The 22,394-nt window shown below is 39.0% G+C and overlaps 1 protein-coding gene across 4 annotated transcripts in view; it reads left to right on the top strand.

Annotated features, from left to right (window-relative positions):
• Positions 1–21,479, top strand: part of ARHGAP18 (Rho GTPase activating protein 18) — a 193,762-nt gene extending 172,283 nt beyond the window's left edge. For all 4 annotated transcript variants that reach the window (XM_043888106.1, XM_043888105.1, XM_043888107.1 and 1 more), the window contains 5 exons: positions 946–1,152; positions 1,971–2,111; positions 14,553–14,677; positions 18,561–18,622; positions 19,970–21,479. In XM_043888106.1, coding sequence (XP_043744041.1) covers positions 946–1,152; positions 1,971–2,111; positions 14,553–14,677; positions 18,561–18,622; positions 19,970–20,061 — 627 coding nt within the window. In that variant the 3' untranslated portion in view covers positions 20,062–21,479. The remainder of the gene's footprint in view (positions 1–945; positions 1,153–1,970; positions 2,112–14,552; positions 14,678–18,560; positions 18,623–19,969) is intronic.
• The last annotated feature ends 915 nt before the right edge of the window (positions 21,480–22,394 follow it).

The raw sequence follows: 22,394 nt of genomic DNA, 5'->3' as shown, positions 1-22,394 counted from the left end.
GGGTTACTTCTCCCCCATTTGCTCACTCTATGACATCAGATAAGTTACATCCATTCTGTTACATGCTACATGTTTTCTCATCTGTATGATGGAAATCATTACAGCTTCGATTTCCAACCAGGATTAAGTGAAATGATGCCTGTGAAGTTCTTAAAGCAATACCTTGCTCATAGATATCATTGACTATCTGTGCAGTTATTGTTGTTAATGGTTTAGACCAAAACTGACTCGCAGAAGAACTGGAAGCTTTTTCTGTCCTGGCAGAGGGTGGTCTAAGCTGCCTGTGGTTGTTGTGGAGCTCAGAGGAAACTTAAGTATTGGTGATAGAGGTGGGAAGTGGGTGGCATCAAACGGAGCATAAACTAGCTTGGTCTGGTGTAAAGCTTCTTTTCATTTTTTTTTTTTTTTTTAATTCTCTTCTTTTTGTCTTTAGCTATTCCTCTTCCTCCCCATCAGAGCCTCCATTCTTTTTGGATTTCATGTCAGCCAGCTACTGAATCCCTTAAAAACAAATGCAACTGAGATTGAATGAACCCTTTTAAGGTTTTTCTTTTCTTTTTTAAAATTTTAATTCCTAGGGATAAAGTACAGCACTTCCTGCAGCGAGTGAATATTTGTTTGATATTTTAACTATTTTTCAGTGCTCCGTGGCTTGCTAGGCACGCGGTCTGATGTTTCATTCCTTCCCCACCGGTAGCTCAGATATGTATCTCTTGCATCATTCCCCGGGGCCATAGTCCTTAGCAGACACACAGCACCACCTCAGGCTGTGTTAACCCATGGAGCAGCTTTGAGGACAAGGCCCACTGGATGTGGCCAGCTGACTGTGGTTATGTTCAACTTAGTTATTTTTTTTTTAAGTAAATAAAAATCTCATGTGCTACAGTGCTTTAATCACTTATCTTCATGTATGACACAGATCTCAAAGAGTCATTTCTGTTTCAGGCCCTGCTTGAATTTCTCCAAAGAGTCGTAGACAATAAAGAGAAAAATAAGATGACAGTCATGAATGTAGCAATGGTCATGGCCCCAAATCTCTTCATGTATCACACATTGGGTTTGAAGTCCGGCGAACAGAGAGAATTTGTAATGGCAGCTGGGATAGCTAATATCATGCACTTACTGATTAAGTATCAAAAACTCCTGTGGACAGTAAGTATATATTTTCAAGCTCTGTTAATGAGTGATAATATCTAGATCTTAAGTCTTTATTATTTTTATATTGTTATAGTCTCTGCAAAATAACCAATATAGGTGATTTCAAATGCAGTTTAAAAAAAAACAAACTAATGTTTTAAATCTCATTTCTTAAAATGCCAACATGATTTTATTGTTTCAATTTGGTAACTTCTAAAATATATTATTTTTGCTAATGGAATTTCTGAGGGTTATTTTTTTCCTGGATTTTTGTTAGGCATCCATCAGCTCTTGGTGAGTTTTTCTTTCTCTTCTGACAGGAGAGGCTAGCTAGTTAGCTTTTAGAAGAGGTCTATAGGTTAAAGAGGTAAGGTTATAGATAGGTAGCCCCTAAAGGGGCCAACCATTGAGGTGGTGACCCCTAATGCCAGTTACCTCAGGCATTCCCTTCTCCAGGGGGTCTTCCCAACACAGGGACCGAACCCGGGTCTCCTGCGTTGCAGGTAGATCCGTTACCCCTGAGCCAGCAGGGAAGCCCACACACAGAGGAGCCCACTGTTGAGGTCAGTCACCCCAAGCAGTCTCCAGTCTTGGCATAGGAAATGGCCTCTCTGAACCTCAGACAGTGGGTGGTGACCTGCATCACTTGGAGGCTCTGAACACGTGGTGAGTAGTGCGATCCATTTCTCCCCCATAGATTTAATGGATCGCATAGTCTTACCACATGGATAAAACCTTTGCTTCTCTCCAAAGATGAGAAATATAATTATTTCAATAGTTGACAATGTTGCTACTTCTTTTTCCTCCCCAAACTTAATTTCATTTCTCCATAGATTCCCAAGTTTATTGTCAACCAAGTGAGAAAGCAAAACACGGAAAATCATAGAAAAGATAAAAAAGCCATGAAGAAATTGCTGAAGAAAATGGCTTATGATCGAGAAAAATATGAAAAACAAGATAAGAGTGCAAATGATGTAAGAAACAGTTTGAAGATACATGTATTTATGCAGATTGCAGAACTGCTTTTAATATCATATATACAACAGAGAGTTTTAAATGTTTTATAGGATGACTTTCTACACACTTGCTAAGCTCTGGTATTGTTTATAGGTTAAAAGCATTAATAAGGGTAACTATGCTCATTAGTACTAATAAGTAGGGATAGTTGCACAGGTCTTGGTGACTCAGCATGTGAGTTTGTTGATAAAGAACAAAGGAAGATAACAAGAAAGGAATGTCTCATCACACGCTCACCCTCACCCAACCACGTGCACACACACAGAGGACACTGGAGATAGCAGTTGTCCACAAGCTGTAACGTTTAATGGCTAAAGAGTCCCTTGTGTGAACCACTGACCTTTTCTTCACTTTTCTCATCTGTAAAATGGGGAAAAATAACTAACCCTCAAAAACAAATAGGTCAGTATTGGTGGTGTACCTAAGATCCTCCCTGGACTTCAGTAAGTCTTCAAAAAGTCTTAATGGGGTTATAAAAATCTGGAAAGAGTTATGTTGGAACACAGAAAATTAAAATATTTTTAAAAGGGATATCTAAATATTAGTAATCATAAACTTCTGTAAGAATATCAAGAACTGGGCTAAAATAATGAAATGTACATGAAAACACATTTAGAAGTGAGTTATGAAAGCTCTAACTTAAGAACATGAAATGCGAGGGTTTCTATTGTTCTATTTATGGTGAAGACACCCTTCCACCACCAGCCCCACCATTGAGGTTCCTCAGTTACATGCTGACATCTTGTGGAATAACATGGAAATGCACTTACCAGCCTTTGTCTGATTTTCCTGCTTTGGCTTACTTAGGGATCCAGTAACCACACACAAAAAATGTTTTTTCTCTCCTTTATTGATTTATAGGTCTCATTCTTAAAAACAGCATTTTCTTGACATTAAACTTTTTTGGGTCAATTTGTAGTATCTTAAAAATGTAAAATTTAATAAATGGGAGTTGTACATACTGTGGTATTTTTTGAGAAATGATACAGGTTAGAAAGGATTTTTAAGATATCATTCTTATTTAACTTAGAATGTTTTGTTACTTCTAAGGACATCATGAATACGCGAACATCTTTTTTTTTTTTTGTAGTCCTGCTTATTCACATTAATTTAGGTGACTTTATACTCTTGTCTTTCTAATATTTAATGAGACAGTTATAATGTCATACTCTGAGGAACAGTTTAAGAAAACGGACTTGGTGCTGTACCTTTTTAATAATTCTTTTTAGACAGAAATTAAAATGTTAATTTTTTGGAGAAGAAAAAAAAATGTTAATTTTTTGGAGATGAAATGTTTAAATGATTTGGCCATTTATAGAAAAATAGCATTAACTTGGATTTCTTTTAGTTGTGTGAAGTGTGAAAGTATTAGTCGCTCAGTCATGTCCAACTCTTTGAGACCCCATGGACTGTAGCCTGCCAGGCTCCTCTGTTCATGGAATTCTCCAGGCAAGAATACTGGAGTGGGTAACCATTCCCTTCTCCACATCTTCCCAGCCCAGGGATCGAGCCTGGGTCTCCTGCCTTGTAGGCACTTTTCTGGCTGAGCCGCCAGGGAACACCTTTGGGTTAAATAGATAAGAGCTGGCCTGGGAATCATGTCTGCACTAGTTAAAAGCTATGTTGTCAGTTTAAGGCGTGGGATTTAACTCTGTTTCATCATGCATCAGCTGTCACTTAATCTTAGAGTTTTGATTTTCTCTTCTGGGAAATTCAGCGATTCTGCTGACAAAATACTAGTAAATGCCTCCTTGGTGCCAAGCCCCCACTCCCTGTTAGGTCTTCAGGGGGAGATGGGGCTGGTGCTCTCCCACAGAGAGCAAGAGAAGGATGCAGGAGAGTGGAGCTCAGAGATGCTAGAAGTGTGTGATGGAGCCTGACCAAAAGACCCTGGGCTACAAGCAGGAAGTGGACATCAAGGGGCAGAGTAATCGTCCACAGGTGATCATGGCCCACAGTGGAGGTCATTTAGCTTGTCGTTTTGGTTGAAACAATTTCATCAATTGCCAGAATTTTTTTTTTCAAGCTACTCTCATGTTATTAAGGAGAAAAAATATTGGGAAACAATTACAGAACAACAAAGTACAAGATAATGTCAAGTACTATGGTTATGTGGCGAGTTACCAATTAGTCCATTTTCTATCTAAGTCCCATCAGTTGCCTGCATTTTAAAACATTTTAACCTGAAAGTCTGGACATCCATCTTAACTGGACATATTGGAAGTGGGAGCATCCTCATGTTTCCTGGCCCCAGGGGAATCTGTTTCCTGCAGAGTAGCAATTGCTTGGATCTGAGCAGCAGCTATTCATTTGGGTGGAACATGTGTGTGTTGGTCACCCAGTCATGTCCAACTCTTTACAACCCCATGGACTGTAGCCCGTCAGGCTCCTCTGTCCATGGAATTCTCCAGGCAAGAATACTGGAGTGAGTAGCCATTCTCTTCTCCAGGGGACCTTCCCAACCCAGGGGCCGAACCTGGGTCTTATGCATTGCAGGCAGACTCTTTACCATCTGAGACACCAGGAACACGGGCCATCTATGTTTCCATAAACTACCCCCCCTTGCCCACTCCAGATTTTTCATGTTGGTTTGTGTGTCTTGACTCTCCACCCAAATCATTTGAATGAAACTGCCTGGGATGTTTTATTTGTTAAAAAATTCTTGGATGTGTGCCTGTTATGCACCAGACACTTAAAATACACTATATGAACAAAACAGATAAAGCTCGCTGCTCTTATGCAGCTTAAATTTTAAAATTAAAATATAATAAATAAATTATATCATATGTTAGTATGTGGTTAAATGCACCTAAAATAATAAAAAGAATAGGGCAGAAAAAGAGGAATCGGGAGCGGGGAGCGTCTTGCAGTGTTAAGTTGGCTGGGCTGGGTATTGTGCATTCAGGGGATGATGTGCAGGAGGTCAGGGCAATAAGCTGGGTCTGTACTTTAGGCAGCACTTTCCACGTGGAGGCATAGACTGCACGAAAGCCTGAAGGCCCTTGAGGACTGGCAGGGAGTGAGTGGAGTGGAGTGGAGCCCGCAAGGGGGACAGTGTATGAAATGAAGTCAGTGGGACCAGGTTATGCAGGGCCTCGTAGGCCATTGTTAGGAATCTGGATTTGCCCCGGGTGAAGCACGATCATTTCAGGCCTTTGAAGAAAGGCTTGAAAATCGATTTTAAAATGATCCCTTGGTCTGTTGTTTTGAAAACAGACTCTAGGAGAATGAAGGTAGACTAGGGAGACCTTCTAAGAGGTTCATGTCATAATCTGAGTGACAGACCAGGAGGTTGAGAGGTGGTAAAATGCTGGATATTTTTTGAAGTTAGACCACTGGGATTTTTATTTAATTTTTTTTTTTTTTCTTTTTTTGGCCACACCACACATCATGTGGGGCCTTGGTTCCCCAACCAAAGATCAAACCTGTGCCCCTTCTCGTAGACGCGCAGAGTCCTAACCACTGACTGCCAAGGGGTTCTGCCCCTGGGATATCTTGATGCTGAAATGATGAGTTGTAAAAAAAAAAAAAAAAGAAAAGAAAAAAATCAAGAATAATTTAGAAGTTTTTGGCCTAAGAAATTGGAAGAATGGGATTGAGACTTAGGGAAGATCACAATTTCAGTTTAGGGTCTGTTGAGTGGAAGGTGTGTGTTGGATATCTAAGTGAGGATGACTGGGGGTGTTTGGAGGGAAAATTAAGTCATCCTGGCCAGTGAGGTGCACAGAGGGGCAGGGATAGAAAGAGGGTAGGAATGGGGCTCCAGGGTGAGCCGGGCTTCTATTGTGTATGTGGTGGGGGACTGCTGAAAATTGTGACCCCCCCCAGGAGGTAACATGATTGTATTTGTGTTTTAGAGCAGTTGTTATGCTTGGCAGGTGAAGGATATGTGGTAAGAATGTGAGAGAAGATTAGGTAGGAGATGCCAGCTAAGTTCATTGTTAACTGGAATAGATATAAATAAATTGGTCAAATCTCTCTGGAGAGCATGTGGCAAAATCCTCAAAAACATGCAAATAATTATGCTTAAGTTCATTGCCATTTTCTTTGTATGGGTCAAAATTAGAAATAATCCAAAAGGAGAGAGGTGATCAGTTAAATATGTTATGACGTATCTATTTAATGAAATACATGAAAGTGGAAAAGTGTGTATATGACATTGGAAGATATTTGTAATATGTTGAAGGAAGAAATTACAAAGCAGTGAATCGTTTATTGCTATATTTGTAAGGGATAATAATTATCATCATTTCGAATGCTTATCAGAGGTCGGGTATGCTGCTAAACATTTTACCCACATTCTGTTTAGTATTCCTTGCAGTTTGCTGCTGCAGTTTAGTTGGAGTTTACTCTTAAAATAGTCTCATTTTTTTAACAGATCAGGAAAGTGAGGCTTAGCAAGCGTAAATAATTTACTTAAGGTTATCTAGATAGGAAGTTGTGGAACTGGAATTTGAAACCAAGTCTATAGGACTTTAAATCCAGGTCTCTTTACTGTTAGCCTCCCTTACCCACAGAGCACAGAAAAATTCTGAGACGGATACACACACACCCATATATATATGTAGGTATCCCAAATCCTGGGCTTAGGTGTAGTAATAAAATGAACATGTTTTACTGCCATTATTACATATGTTTAATATATAGCTTTAAAAACAGGCTTGGGCTGAGCTAAGTCCCAGCTTTGGGAGGTGACTTTTGACTGTGAGCCTGTAAGACCCTTATCAGTGAGATGGTAAAACTGATTGGATGTGAGGAATGTGGAAGAAGAAGGAATCTAGAATGACTTGCTGATTTTACCTTGGGAGACTTTGCCATTAAGATAAAACATCCAACAAAAGGAACAGACTCTGGGGTAGTCAGTTTTTGGCATTTGGGGTTGACATGCCTATGTAAAAGTTGCCTACATGGGCCTGAAGCTCAGGGGGATGGACGGAACTGGAGACATGCACTTGGGACCAACATAGAGACTGTACTTGAAGCCATAGAGTGATTCTTGTTACACAAGTGGGTACATGGGGTAAGAAATGAAAAAGAAAATAAAAAAGCAAAAATGCAAATATTCAAATAGTGGGCCATGGAAAAGGAACTGGTAGAAGAGGCCAGGAAGTAATAGGAAGTAAGAAAAAGTTGAAGGTTGTGTTGTAGCTGCCCTGGGGCATAGTATCAAATGCTACAGAGAGGTTGAATAAGGTTAGCCTTGGATAAGAGATCATCTGGATTTTGCATTTGAAAGGTTAGTTGTGACTTTCCCCAAAGCATTGTCAGTGACTGTTGGTAGAAGAATCCATGATTGCTAGGGACTGGAAAGCGAAAGATGAGAGATTGTAGACAATGAAAATTTATCAAGGTAATATATATATTTTTTAAAGCCCTCTGTATACTGTTAATGCTAACTGTATATAGCAAGGTATTCCTGTTGTTAAGATATGCTGGACTAGGTGGATTAATAGTCTGAACCAGATTGTAAGGGACACACTCAATCTACTTAGCAAGACCAATGTTTATAATGGCTGCAGCATATTAATTGTTTGGTACAAATGTGAATTTCCAAGTACTAAGGAGACTTATCTATTAATTACAACAGGAGGAAACACTTGGTGAAAAATAACATAATTATCGACCACTTGAAAAGAACCATTTTCTGATTACCTTCAACTTGAGTTAGGATTGATACCATATATACACACACACACACACACAGACACACACATGTGCATATATATATAAACACACTGCATCAAGCACCAGAAGTCATATGGCTTGATATAGCCCTAGCTTTGCCATTAATGAGACGTTAATGGCAAATCACTTTCTCTCTGGGTCTCAATTTCTTCTATAAAATGAGAGTAAGAACAGCTTAATGGTGCTTAGCCAGAAGTATGCAGTAGGGGCCTCTGTAGGATTATTTTTTTAAAAAAGTAAATAGCAAAAAATCCTGACTAGGCCACTTCCTGGACCCTGTGAATCAGAATCTCTCAGCACAGGGCATGCACATGTGTCTTGTATTAAAAAACTGTCAGGGTTTAAAAAAAAACTGTCAGGGTAATTTCCCCCCATTTGGTGTACATGTGTTTGTGTGCATATATATTTAATTTTATTATGGGATTTTTCTAACATACACAAAAATAGAATAGTATGTGAACTTCCATCAACCTATCACCAACCATCAAACACATTTTTATATCTTGTTCCATCTTGTCTTCCACACCATTTTTCCTTTGAGTATTTTTAGAGAAATCACAGACCTTTCATCATTTCACCTGTAATTACCTTATTTTGCATCTCTGTTTAAAAAGGATCTTGGGCAACTTTGATGAGCATCTGGTTATGAATTGCTGAATCACACAGGCTTCAAGTCCACTGTGGACTTAGATCTGTGTGATTTTTCTTCTATCAGTCAAGTATACCTCTAAAAGTAAAAGGAAACTCTGCATTTATGAGAGAGCATGAGCACAGAGCAGGGCTCTGTGAGATTCTGTGAAATAAGGCAAGCTGCTCATTCCATCTGCCATCATTATAGAGGAAACAAAAATTTTCTTCCCTGAGGTTGAGTTTCAGTGTTAACTCAGGATGATCTGCTGGTCACACCCTTAATTAACAGTTGAGGAACTTGAGCTCTAGAGTTTACATGACTTGCTACAAGTTCCAAAATGATCTTGTGACATTTCTGGGGTTTTGGACACAAAGAAATCTGTTACTCTCATCTTCTGCCATTTCAGAAGAATCCTGGAGTTGGCAGCAGTGTGGTGTCGACTCTGGGTCATTCACAGCCGAGGTTGTGTGTCTAATCACAACTCTGTTCAGAATCCCATTTGTGGTTTCATGTAACAGCTCAGACCCAGAGCATTGTCACAGGTATTGTTTCAAGCGTCTGCCTTGGGTCTAGAAATAGTGTCCGGCTCTACTTGGGGGGACCCAGATGGAAAATCAAATCACAGTATCAAGCATAAAATCTTATTTCTTTCAGATGTTCTCTGATTTTTTATAGTGCCTAAAAAAATACCATATTAAAAGTGAAAAATATCAGAATTTATTTCATTGTCAATTAAGTGCTTATTAATGATAAAACTTATTTCAGACCTTTCTTTAAAATTCTCTGTGTCTGTCAGGTGGATAAAAGTTTAAGCATTTGGGTTACAAAAGCCCAATTAATATTAGACAGTTTAAGATAACAGAGAATGATTTTTGTATCTCCACCTCCAGTCAGACTAAAGTGATAAATATGTCATTTTAGTTGAAGATACCCTGCTAAAATGTCCTTGTTAAATTTTCCAAAATACATATTATATCTGGCCTTGTTTTGAGAAAGTTGTATTTCCAATTTGCCCTTTTGAAGACAGAGGGGTTTTGTGGTTTTTTTTTGGGGGGGAGTAGTATTAAAAGATGTCATCTTTACATTTAAATTATCTTTTAATTTAAGAAAGGAAATCAATGTTTCTTCTAAGGGTCTGGCATTAAATTTCTAATCTCTAGGGTATAAAAATATGAGTAACACAGTATTTGTCTAGACCTTTTGAAAAAAATGCTAAAATCATTGTTTATTTTATCAAATAGTAAGAAATAAAATCCTGTTTTTAAAAATATACTTGACTTCAATATGTAGAACATATGAGGACCATATGAGATTATTTTCTCTATTTTAACAGCCTTTGCATACGTAAGAAATTAACTGTTTTGTAAGTTGTAAAATCCTTTGTGACTAATTTTTAATCACATGTTAGTCAAATAATGCTCTTTTCCAGTCTTTTTGTGCATTATAAAACTTCACCTCACAAGCACACCAAAAGAATTCTAAGAAGTAAGGGACAGAGTCAGCTGCTTGGACAAACAAAATGTGAACTAGGAAGGTTACAAAGATTCTACTGCTCACAGGTTTAGTTCTTATTGTGGCTCCAGCTAAGAGCAAACAGTTTGGCTTAATGATTGGGCTGCTGCTGCTGCTGCTAAGTCACTTCAGTCGTGTCTGACTCTGTGCGACCCCATAGACGGCAGCCCCCCAGGCTCCTCTGTCCCTGGGATTCTCCAGGCAAGAACACCGGAGTGGGCTGCCATTTCCTTCTCCAATGATCAGGCATGTTGTGTCCATTCAAAGCTTGGCAGCTCAGTGTAATTAGTATACTAACATCATTAGTATTTGATACACCATGATTCTGGAGCTTGATAGTAATTGTTGTGCACTATTTAAATGAGAACTTTGACATCATTTACTGTTTGTCATCTTTAGTAAATACCATTTTTCTATCCTTGTCAAGATACCAGGAAAAACTTTCCAGAAACAACTTTTAAACGCTTCATTTTTAACTATTACATGTATCAGCTAAGCTCATTTCTCTTCCAACAATAAAGAGCAGAATAGATTCAAATTGAGCGAGGCTCACAATCTTTTTATTGTAGTGTAGTGAGAATTTGGATGAGATGTATTACCATGGAAATAAACACTCTTGAGAATTCCGTCTCTCCCTCCCTCCCATGAACACACACACATACACACACACACACACTTGAGGGAAAGTGTAGGAAATGTTTAATTTCATAGCCGTAAGCAACCTATACACAAGCTACTCCCATATACTGGCAAAACCAAAATACAGCAATTACCTGACTTTTCACATACACTTGAGAACTCTCAAGTGCCTTCAGATGCTGGTACCTGGGCCTCTTCCTTCTAAACTAACAGTCAAAGAGAGCCAGGATGCCCGTGAGAGGTAGGTGCTGTCTGTCGGGTACAACTTCTCACACCATCCTGATCACACTGTTGTATTTTGCAAGAAAACTTGGCCATACTCTCCACAGTATGATCCCTGAACTCATTGGGGAAGTGTAGCCGTGGTCCTATTATTAGGGGTCTTCAGCTGTTCTTGGGATGCCTTGGGGGGAAAGTGACTGCGTTCCCAGGCAGGCTCATGCTAATGTTGGCTACTGTCTGCAGGACCAGATAACTGAATTATCCCTTGTAGCATCTTTAACTCCTTTCCTCTGTTCTTTTTCCCTCCCTGTCTTTTCTCAGTAGGGAGGGGAATAGTAGTATCATGTGGTAGACAGAGGCAACTTAACTTTTTTCTTTTAGACAATATTCTTAAGACTATTTTTTGCTATTAAGGAAAGTGCTCATTGCTATAGTTTTATTCTGGAGAAATTTTACTTCTATTAGCATATGATTTTGAGTGAGACTTTTTCTTTTTCTGCACTATGTGCATGCAGGATCTTAATTCCCTGACGTGGGATCAAACCCATGCCCCCTGAATTAGGAGCATAGAGTTTTAACCACTGGCCCCCCAAGGGAAGTCCCTAGTGAAAAATATTTTTGAGTGACTCATTTAATCAATAAACATTGATAGATGGCTACAGATGTGACTCAGATGTGTGGCATGTAACTAGAATACAAGTGTCATAAATTAGGATCTCCATTATAAAAGAGATTCAGTGGGAATTTCGATGGAAAGAGGAAATTCCTTTTGATTCTGTGGAGTCAGAAACCATCTATGGAGTGTTCCACAGGGTTTGAGGTATGTGAGCTTGACCTTGAAAAATGGATGGATACCAGGGGATATTTCAGAAGGGGAGGAGAATGTACATAAATACAGGAAAGCATGGGTATTTTCAGCAAATTTTGACTGTTATTTTTTTATGCAAAGAATGGAATGTGCCACAAGGAATAGTGGGGAGAGGCAGGGAGCAGAGGAAGGTTGCTATATTCCTGAACTCTCTGTGGCAAATTTATTATTTTTCTGGGTCATTTTGATTTTATAATTCATTTATTGTAGGACCTTCTATATTTAAAAACTTAATCATATCATCTTACTTCACTTTAAATGTCAGTATAGGTTTTCCTGCCGTTTTTGATAGTCTAGGGTTATAGAAGATGTAATTATGGAAATAATTTCTGCAACTATGACTTTCACCAAAGAAACCCTCTTTGTCAGGATAGTTGGCACTATGACTTGAGCGGAATTTCCTAACTTTTAAATCAGCATAAAGTAGGTGCTGATCTACAAACCCTAACCTGCTATTTAGGACCCTCCTATAGTACGGTAATAATAAACTAACAGAAACCAAAATACCAATATTTCTTTTCACTGAGTAGGCACGGTCAGTTGGATTTTATGAATGCAGACTCAGTACTTCCGGCTGTTGCTCTTAGAGTTATCACTCCAACATTCAAGTTATCAGGCCTAGCTTATTGTTTCTCACGTCCTATGAGGAGGTGAGGCCAGGAGTTGAGGCCAGGCCAGCAGGCAAAATCACCGTAGCAGGATAGAAGCTAGAGATGAACCCCAAGGGAGAAGTGGGTATAGCATAATCCTTGAGTTATAAGATGCTTCATTGACTGAATAACTGCTTTGGAAAAGGATGGCAACAGTACCACATGAAATGCCCCCATCATTGTAAGAATCTGCTCATTTTCCAAAATACTACAGATGAAAATAAAATGTGTCGTAGAATCAAGGAAAATGGCAAATTAGCCTTGTAAATGAGAGGTGAGGTGGAGGTCAGAGACTCGGTAAGGTATCAGGCTAAACTACAAGCCCCAGAAGCTGGAAGTCAACAAACAAGGCAGGGGTCCAGGCTGGATGGGAGAAATTGAGCAGGAGTTGAGGGGTCCGGGCACAGGCTGGGATCAGGGATGGACTGACACAGCATCCCTAGGGAGAGGACTCAGGCCAGGGTGCTGGGAATGCAGTCCATCCCCAGGGAGAGGACTCAGGCCAGGGTGCTGGGAATGCAGTCCATCCCCAGGGAGAGGACTCAGGCCAGGGTGCTGGGAATGCAGTCTATCCCCAGGGAGAGGACTCAGGCCAGGGTGCTGGGAATGCAGTCCATCCCCAGGGAGAAGACTCAGGCCAGGGTGCTGGGAATGCAGTCCATCCCCAGGGAGAGGACTCAGGCCAGGGTGCTGGGAATGCAGTCCATCCCCAGGGAGAGGACTCAGGCCAGGGTGCTGGGAATGCAGTCCATCCCCAGGGAGAGGACTCAGGCCAGGGTGCTGGGAATGCAGTCCATCCCCAGGGAGAGGACTCAGGCCAGGGTGCTGGGAATGCAGTCCATCCCCAGCTGGATGGCCAGTGGGCAACCCCACGCGATTTGTCTTTGTGTGGCTTGGGAGGGGCCTGCACCCTTTAGGGCTTCACCGAGTGGTCAGATGAGGGCGCAGCCTGTCTCTATAGGTGAAACCGGTGTTTGGGATTCGTTTGGGGGAACAATACCATTGTCATTGTACACCATCCTTTGCTCCTTTGATAGTCCTGTGCCGTATCACTTTTCTTTGTTATTCCCATACTACATCTCAGATGTTGCTGAGAAGCAATCTTACATCTTTTGAGGACACCTATGTTTTTATGCAACCTGATCTAAAAATCATCTTATTTTTGTTACATGTTGGAAAGTATCACATTAATTCCACCTATGGTATATTTATACTTTGTTAAAAAAAATTCAAGACTATATACATTAAAAAATGATGCTGTGAGCACAAAAATTATATTGTACACCAAAGGACTTGTGTCTTATTTATTTACTGGCTAAGTAAATAAATTTGCTAAGCACCAGTAGCACGATGCCGTACTCAGTAGATGCTTAGTAAATTCCGGTTGAATTAAACAGGGTATTTGTAGTGTTTAAAGCGTTACGTTTAAACATAATTTGTGCATGCTGTTTGGTCTAAGGTTTGTTCAAGAGCATATGGTTATAAATAATGTTAATATTTATTTTAGCAGAACCATTAGGACTTAATTAAGCCTAATATTTTTGAATGCCATAGTTGATGTTTTGATATTATGATCCTCAAAATCTTTCTTTGATAGCCTCCCAAATACATAAAATGTTCTTAACATCTGTGGGCACAGGATTTAGAATGAGTCTTCTCGGGTTCAAAGTGTGCAGTCACAGTGAGTCCTTATCAACCAAGTGAGCAGCTGACACAATACAAAGGTATTGGGAATGTTTCATTTATTTTAATACTCTCAGGGACAGAATTTTTGTGAAGTTTTGTGAATGTGCAGGAAGATTTTTTTTTTTTAATGCATACATTGCAATAGCCTGCAAAGTAACTTCATTCTGATTCAATTTCATAAATTGCTACATGAAGAAACACCCTCCAGTAGATAATACTCAGAAATCAGCATTTAATATGGCAGTAATGGTTATTGCTGTCATTCTTTACATCTTTAAAAATAATTAAGCATTACTGCACAGGCATTATAAAGTTCCCCTATCACCATTAAGAGGATATTTGAGGTTTGATGTAATTTAGTAAATGACATTATACAGTAGTTAAGGTTTTTATGTAGTGAAGTAAAATGCATAGTAGTTAAGCACACTTACCGTATAATGCATTGTACAGAGTTACACGTTCCAGCTGCTGCCAGCTTTGTTCCAGTGTCATTATTGCCTTGCAGGCTGACGTTCCTCAGGGAGTGATTCGCGTACAAGCTCCCCATCTCTCGAAAGTTTCCATGGCAATACAGCTAACTGAAGAACTCAAAGCCAGTGATGTACTTGCCAGGTTTCTCAGCCAAGAAAGGTAGAGGCCTGTTTTGTTTTAATTATTCCATGGTATCACTCACTTGCTCTCTCTCCCTCCCCTCTTTTTTCTTTTTTGTCTTCCCTTTTTTTTTTTTTAAACGATGGCTGGTGTGAAGGGCTTAAAATGTTAGCAGAAGAAAAAAGGAGACTTAAAAATAATAATGTTGGAATGAGTCGAGTTCATTGCGTGTAGTTTGTGTTCAAGTTGAGCCTGTTGCAGGCAGGAGGTCTGAGCATTCCTTCACTGTGTCTGCAGTGGACTTGGCGCATGACATTACTCAGTATTCTTTCCAGAATATGGTGATTGGAGGTTAATTACTATGTGTAGTCTGTTAGGAAAACCACTCATTGGGATACAGTGGAATTAAAACAAAAGATACAACTTTTTCAATGAAATATAGTGAATACAAAGAAATGCTTAAATTTTAAGACAGAAGGTATAAAGAATTCAGAGGGGACCACTGGCCCTTGGAGTTCTGAAGTCACAGGACCAGGCACCCCATCCTCAGTAGAGACCACCAAGTCTTCCCCTCTGTTAGGGGCTGATGAGGCAGGAGGAGTCCAAAGGGAAGACATTGGCATCCCTTTTAAGCTGGAGGACAATTGCTCTCCAGTGTTGTATTGGTTTCCACCGTATAACAAACAGTGTGAATCAGCCATCAGTATACATGTGTCCCCTCCCTCTCGAACTTCCCTCCCACCTCCCCAATACACACTTTTTGAGACATGTTTGAGATGTCTTTTCTTGAATTTTGGAGGTTCGAACAGGGTATGGCTATTTCAGTGTTCAAGTTCTTATTTTTAGCTAAAATTATATTTTAATGCTCTCCTTTCTCATTTCCACTTAAACAAATCTTAACTTTTTTTTTTTTAAAGACAGAGACCTCAGAGGCATTAGCTGTTTAGCTTCTTTATACTGATTTCATCTCCCGTAGAATTTAATCTCTTCATTCTTTCATTCAAGTTTTCTGTCAAAACTTCTCCAGTTTTAATACAGAACTGCATGTATTTAATATGTCTCTGCTCTGTCTATGGCCCTCTGCTAGATGTTGAAAAGGGTATAAAAAATATTTTAAAGTGTCTTCCCTTGCGGTTTGTAAATTGGAAGAAAACATGAGCCTGTGTAGTTAACAGATGGTGATGAAATAAAAGAGAGGCTTATTGGTAATTCTGGGCTTAAATTCCCCTCTCAACCACACTCTGAGGGAAGTACTATCATTACCTCCATTTTACTGATAAGAAAACTTGAGACTTTCACGGTCACATGTCACCTGGGTGTTGGAGCTGAATTCTAAATCTGGGGTTTGTCCCCAAAGGAAGTTCTTTAATCCCTCTCTTTACTGGCTCGGGAACCAAGAGGTCATCATGGGTCTGGGGACCACTGATGTAGAGTCTGGGAGTAGATGGACTTTGGGGGGATTAATTCCTGGACCAGTTGGAATTTGGGGGAGTAGGATTAGGTCCTGGGAGCAGTTGGGCTTTCTTGGATGTCTTTGCTCCCTAAAAGGTCTCTCTGCCTCGAGGAAATCAATCCACTTCCTCTCTGTTCCCTGAACTGACCAAGTAGATGCCATTCTCCCCACCGGGAATGGCTTCCCATCCTCTCCCAAAGCGTGTACCTGAAGGTCTGGCCAGACTTCAGATATAAGTGGCTCTTCCAGGCTGGACATAGTTTAATTTATGCAGTGTTTACTTGCAGGACCCAGATGCTCAATTTAGTCTGCAGTTGTGCTTCTCTACTTGTAGGTAATACGAGGTGTGACTCTCAAGTTGTATGATGCATTCCACTGTGACTTTTATAGTTAGGGTAGAGTAGGATACTGGTTCAGTTCAGTTCAGTTGCTCAGTCATCTCCGACTCTTTGCGACCCCATGAATCACAGCGCGCCAGGCCTTCCTGTCCATCACCAACTCCCAGAGTTTTTGGTAATGGAGGATAATGGTAGACATATTCTTATAAGAAAGTACTAGTTTTGTGACAATTGCCCTTTGTCTATTTGGATTTACTGCTTGTGGTGCTTTTATTAAGCAAACATTTGCTACCCACTAAAGCCGAATCCTTTCTTCTACCCCCTCTCCTTTCCCCATCCTGCTCCACCCAAAGGGAAGTCTAACAAACTTCTTGGTCCATTTGCCTTTTCTCTTTCCAGTCCTCAGCCCTTTCTTTTATGCTTGGGGATGCTGGGACCAGATAATACGGATCCAAATACCAGATTTTCCTGTTTTATGTTAGGCTAGTTTTTATCATCTCTGTAAGTCTCAGGTCCTCATTGTAAAAGTGGACCTACTTAAAGTCATGTGATAATTAAGTAGGAAAATGACCATGAAGTACACAGCATTATCTGTCTGGGCCATCTAATAAGTGATGTTTTCAATAAATACTTACATGTATCTTTTCTTCCATGACTGTGCCCTCCTTCTTTGCCTTCCACTTGTATAGGGACAATGGGAAACCCCACTTCCCTCCATCCTTTTCCTCCCCTGCTTTCTCTACTGAAGCCAAGAACACACAAGTGACATAAAGTAAACATGCAATAAATGACACATTCATTCACCAGTCTTTGGTAATAGCTGTTGCCTTTTCTTTCATTATGGATTGGTTGATTAGTATTAAGTGAAAGCTAATGTATACCAGGAAATCTAGTTTAGGTTTCTTTAAACTAAAATAAGAGTATAAATATTGGAGAAGCAATCTGAGAACAATAACCTGACTAGATTTTTTTCCTAGTCTCCCAAAACATTCCATTTGGTTTTCATGAAAATAATGACTCTTATTATAGTTTATCAGGTTATATGCTATATTAAAAATGAAACTGTAATCATTAAATTATTTAATTTCAAAAATAAGCATACACCAGTTTGGAAGCAAGGTGAGTTGTCTCTTGGTCAGGATATGGCTCAACAGGGGGTATCGTAAGCTTGAGAACGCGCGTAGCCCTGAGTGGTCAGGGTGCTGTGGACAGCAGAGAAGATGGAGCTGGGTAACGAGAGGAACCATGAATGGTGGGTTAGGAGAGCTTCTGCTGCATCACATCTTTCTAATGGGAAAAGTCAGCCCTGGTTTTCTCTTGTCAGTTCCAGGGAGTCTGTCCTCAGTGTCTCTGTGAGTGGTTCACAAACCCTGCATGTGCATCAGAGTCTACCAGAGACTGTTTGAAAACCAGATTCTAGGGCTTGATCTAGGCATATAAAATCAGATTTTCTAGAGCTCTGAATCTGGTTTTGGCAAGTTTTCTAGATAATAGAGATTTTTGTAAAGCACTTAATTTTGCCACTGTTTAAACCTAATGTTCTGGAGACTTTATTCTTTGAAGAGTGTAAACCTGTAGATGCATTCTACTTGTAAAGTCATCATAATGAGTATTTGGTTCTATTTTGAGAGCATTTACCTCCCATATTGGAACAGTTAGCACAGGGAGGCTTATGAACTGTGCTGTATTCTTTATATTCATCTTGTACACGATTAGAGTGGTCAGCACAGGAAACCTGTGAGAAATACTATTGAATAAATGCAATGTGCAGACATTTCTCCTTAGAGTTTCATGAGGACCTTTTTGGCCCCTATGCAAAATAGATGACCATATTAATAATTTTACAGACAGCTAAGATGTTACTTTTCTTTTTAACTTTACAAATTTAGGTACTGATTTATTATTTCACCTTTGGATGTACGATTCCATTTGTTTATTTTAATTTACAGGTGTGACATTTTTATTACTGTTCAACACATTTAACAGATGGGAAAATACAAACGTGTAGATAATTACAGTATGTCTAAGTTATGAATTTCCCATACAAGCTAGAATTCCCCAAGCACATTAAAGTGATTTACTTGCAAGCTGTCTGATGATGCAACTAATGAGTTTGTTTTGTCCCTGCTAGTGGAGTTGCCCAGACTCTCAAGAATGGGGAAGTTTTTTTGTATGAAATCGGAGGAAATATTGGTAAGCACATTTTTTTAAAAATCTTTTGTTCCATATGCTTATTTGACATTGCCAGTGGTTGTTTTTTATATCTTCGGGACAGAAAAGGGAATTTGAAGTAAAATATAACACTCTGTAGACAGTTGATGAGTATTATAGTTGATGAGATTTTTTTTTTTTTTTTTAATGATGTGGCCTTTCTGTTCTGGCTCTTTAGAGCTCCTTCTATGTGGACCCTGAGCCAAAGGCAAGTTCCCTAAAATAGGAATAACTGCTGAAATGGTCAATGAATTTTTTCAAAACCTCTTTTTTGTGTGTGTGTGCTGAGAGCACATCTTAATAAAGGGAGTGAGCTTATTTAAGACCAAGATGATACTTTTATTATGGTATAGTATTGGGTATTGTTTAGTGAAAGCAGAAGTTATTTTGCTTCTATTGATTGCCTACTACATATTACACATATGTATACATACACACATTGGTACCTTATAAAATAGAAATAGGATAAATGGATTCGTTTTGACCATGTCTCATATTTTATTTGCCCACTTATAACTATCAATAGGTTGTACTCATATTATTAAAATTTAAAGTAAAACTTCCTTCTTTTTTTGATCCTTCAAATGGTAAGAGTGAAATTGTCAACAAATAAATTCAAAATAGTCATTGAAAATACCTTAAGATAAGTTTTGTAGAATTCTTTTCTAGGACTTAAAAAATTTTAGTAAATATTGAAACTTGAATACAAGAATATGAAGTTTCCTTCAAAAATTTAAATAAATCACAATTCTACTAGAAATCTGGATTGTTAACTCTGTTAATCAAGTATTAGTATATTTGAGCATTTGCTATTAGATATTGGGAATTAAGCATGTTTTCTTACTTAATAAAGGTGAATAAACTTTTAAGGAACCATCTAAAAGCCCATCACAGACAGTATTTTCAACTTCCTAACTTCATTTGAACCCTATGCATTTGGAGAAAGTGAAAGTGAAGTTGCTCAGTCGTATCCGACTCTTTGCAACCCTGTGGACTGTAGTCCACCAGGCTCCTCTGTCCATGGGATTTTCCAGGCAAGAATACTGGAGTGGGGTGCCATTTCCTTCTCCAGGGGATCTTCCTGACCCAGGGATCAAACCCAGGTCTCCCGCATTGCAGGCAGACACTTTAACCTCTGAGCCGCATTTGGAGAAGGATTACTCAATTAATTTTTCCATTATTGGCCCAAGCCTTATTATGGGAGGTGGGAAAAAATGATAACTGTTTCAAAGTGTAAGACTCCAGAGTTAAACCATGAGGCTTAAATTTAAAATTGCCTCTCCATCTTCCCACTCACTGTATTAAACTGATGTAACATCTCTTTCCCAGGGGAACGCTGCCTCGATGACGACACTTACATGAAGGACTTATATCAGCTCAACCCCAGTGCTGAGTGGGTTATAAAGTCAAAGCCGTCATAGAAGATTTAAGCTGAAGATAGACATAAGGACTCCCTTAATCATACTTGCTGGGTCAAGAGTGTAAACAAAATAAATGGTGGGACTCTTATTGTTCAGATATACCCTACTCTTGAATAGTCACACACTGAGCCTTAATAAGTTCTAGATTTGTGCTGCTGCCAGATTATGTTAGTTATTATTATTCACATTAGAAAAAAATCTCTGGAGTGAGAAGAAAGGCGCTTAATTAGCTTGCAGGCTATTTTCATCCACTCCATGGAATGTGTCCAGATGCGACATCCTTTTTTAATATGAAAATATACTCTGTTCCTCCTCTCTTTCTGTTCTGAAACGATGTATACAGTAATGTGGATTTTCACCCTTCTCTCCTCCTGATGCCTGCCTTCCCCCCAGATGGGTTTGTTTTTCAACCGGAAAGGTAACCGGGATCAGGTATGGCAAGATGTGAAGATTGTACCTCTGGAAACAGACTGAGTTCAGCAATATTTCTGTCTCTATCGTACATTAATATTCATCTCTTTGAGTCATTTGTTCAGACAGTGGCATCCCACTCCTTACTGCTGTATCACATGAAGAGACTTGCATTTTTTTTTCAGTTCAGCTGACATATGTGCTCAGAACTGTATCCAATATCAAGAAAATAGAACTGTCAGAAACTGCCAATTATTACTGCACTGTTTGAGACTTACGTACTCAGAATAAATAAAATATATCCATGTGGAATAACTGGATTATGGATAATGAGAGAGTGGAAGATCATTTCGTGTATGCTGTAGTCTCCTAAATGAAATTTAAAAAGTCGTAGCTGGCTTTACCTATTGTCGTGTTAGCAGCACAAATACGTGCAGTAGTGTGATCCCGTCATTGTTGAGAATGTGTTCTGCTGAAAGAGGAACCTTTTTTTTTTTCTTTTTACTCATAAATGAATTGCAGGAAGAATTATTCTTCTGAGTATGACACCATCATATGAACAAGCTTTTTTTGGTGTACTTATTTTAGTCAGAGCAAATTTATTAAAATGCTGTGGGAAGACCATTCCCAGAGATTTTAATGCACAAACCATATTATGATAAGAGATGAGCCTCCATACTGTAAATAAGAGGAATGAAGTGAGAGAGAAATGTTCCATATTTTATGAGTTTAGAGTGTAGTGAATAAAAGTAATGTACATGAATGTTGCACAAACTGTGTTTATGATACTTTTTAGTAGGACTTTAAGAAACATTGCGCATTCTCAGAAGCTCTTGATGTCACTCTAATTAGGAGGGGAAAATGCTGCTAATGAGAACAGTCAAATTTTTAATTTTTAATTAAGAGCAGCCTGTGGATATGATCACTTAAATACCTTTGTGATGATTTGTGCCATTGCTTTTTTATTTAAAAATTTTTTTTATAATTAAATGCATTTTTCTAAATTATCTTCTCTTGGAATTTATTATGTTTAACCCGATCTGTTCATGAGTATAATAATGGGCTATTTTTGTTTTGGTTAAAAGCCACTTCTGCTCTTTTATTTCTCCTATTTACTGCTCTTGTGTAATTTTTAAAGTGGGAAGACACATGGGAGGTGTAAACTTGTTTCATTCCTCAGGTTTTTCCTTATGAAATTTCTATTCTTTAGGGTTTTAAAAAATATGTTGTATTATTCTCTTTCTGATTTTTGACAATGTAAACCTATACAGCATATTAAAAAGCAAAGACATCACTTTGTTGACAGAGATTCTTATAGTCAAAGCTATGGTTTTTCCAGTAATCATGTACGGATGTGGGAGTTGGTCCATAAGAAGACTGAGTGTCAAAGAATTGATGCTCTCGAACTGTGGTGTTGGAGAACACTCTTGAGAGTCCATTGGACTGCAAGATCAAACCAGTCAGTCCTAAAAGAAATCAAGCCTGAATATTTATTGGAAGGACTGATGCTGAAGCTGAAACTCCAACACTTTGGCTTCTTGATGCAAAGAGCTGATTCATTGGAAAAGACCCTGATGCTGGGAAAGATTGAGGGCAGGAGGAGGAGTGAGTGGCAGAGAATGAGATGGTTAGATAGCTTCACTGACTCAGTGGACATGAATTTGAGCAAGCTACAGGAGATAGTGGAGGTCAAGGGAGCGGAGCCTGGTGTGATGCAGTCTGTGGGGTCGCAAAGAGTCATATATGACTTAGCGACTGAACAGCAACAACAAATATTAATTTCTCAGTGAAATATTTTATTAACATTTTTGTTTAATGAAGACAGTATAAAAGCAAAATCAAGTGCTTAGAATGTAAGTTAGGAGTGAATAAATGATTTAAATAAATGGCTTCCTAGGGCGTATGTCAGCCAATTGTCATCA

Source organism: Cervus elaphus, chromosome 26 (genome assembly GCF_910594005.1).
Source record: "Cervus elaphus chromosome 26, mCerEla1.1, whole genome shotgun sequence".
NCBI classification, from domain to species: Eukaryota; Metazoa; Chordata; class Mammalia; order Artiodactyla; family Cervidae; genus Cervus; species Cervus elaphus.
Note: the sequence above shows the minus strand (reverse complement) of the source record. Positions and strands in the feature narration are given on the sequence as shown.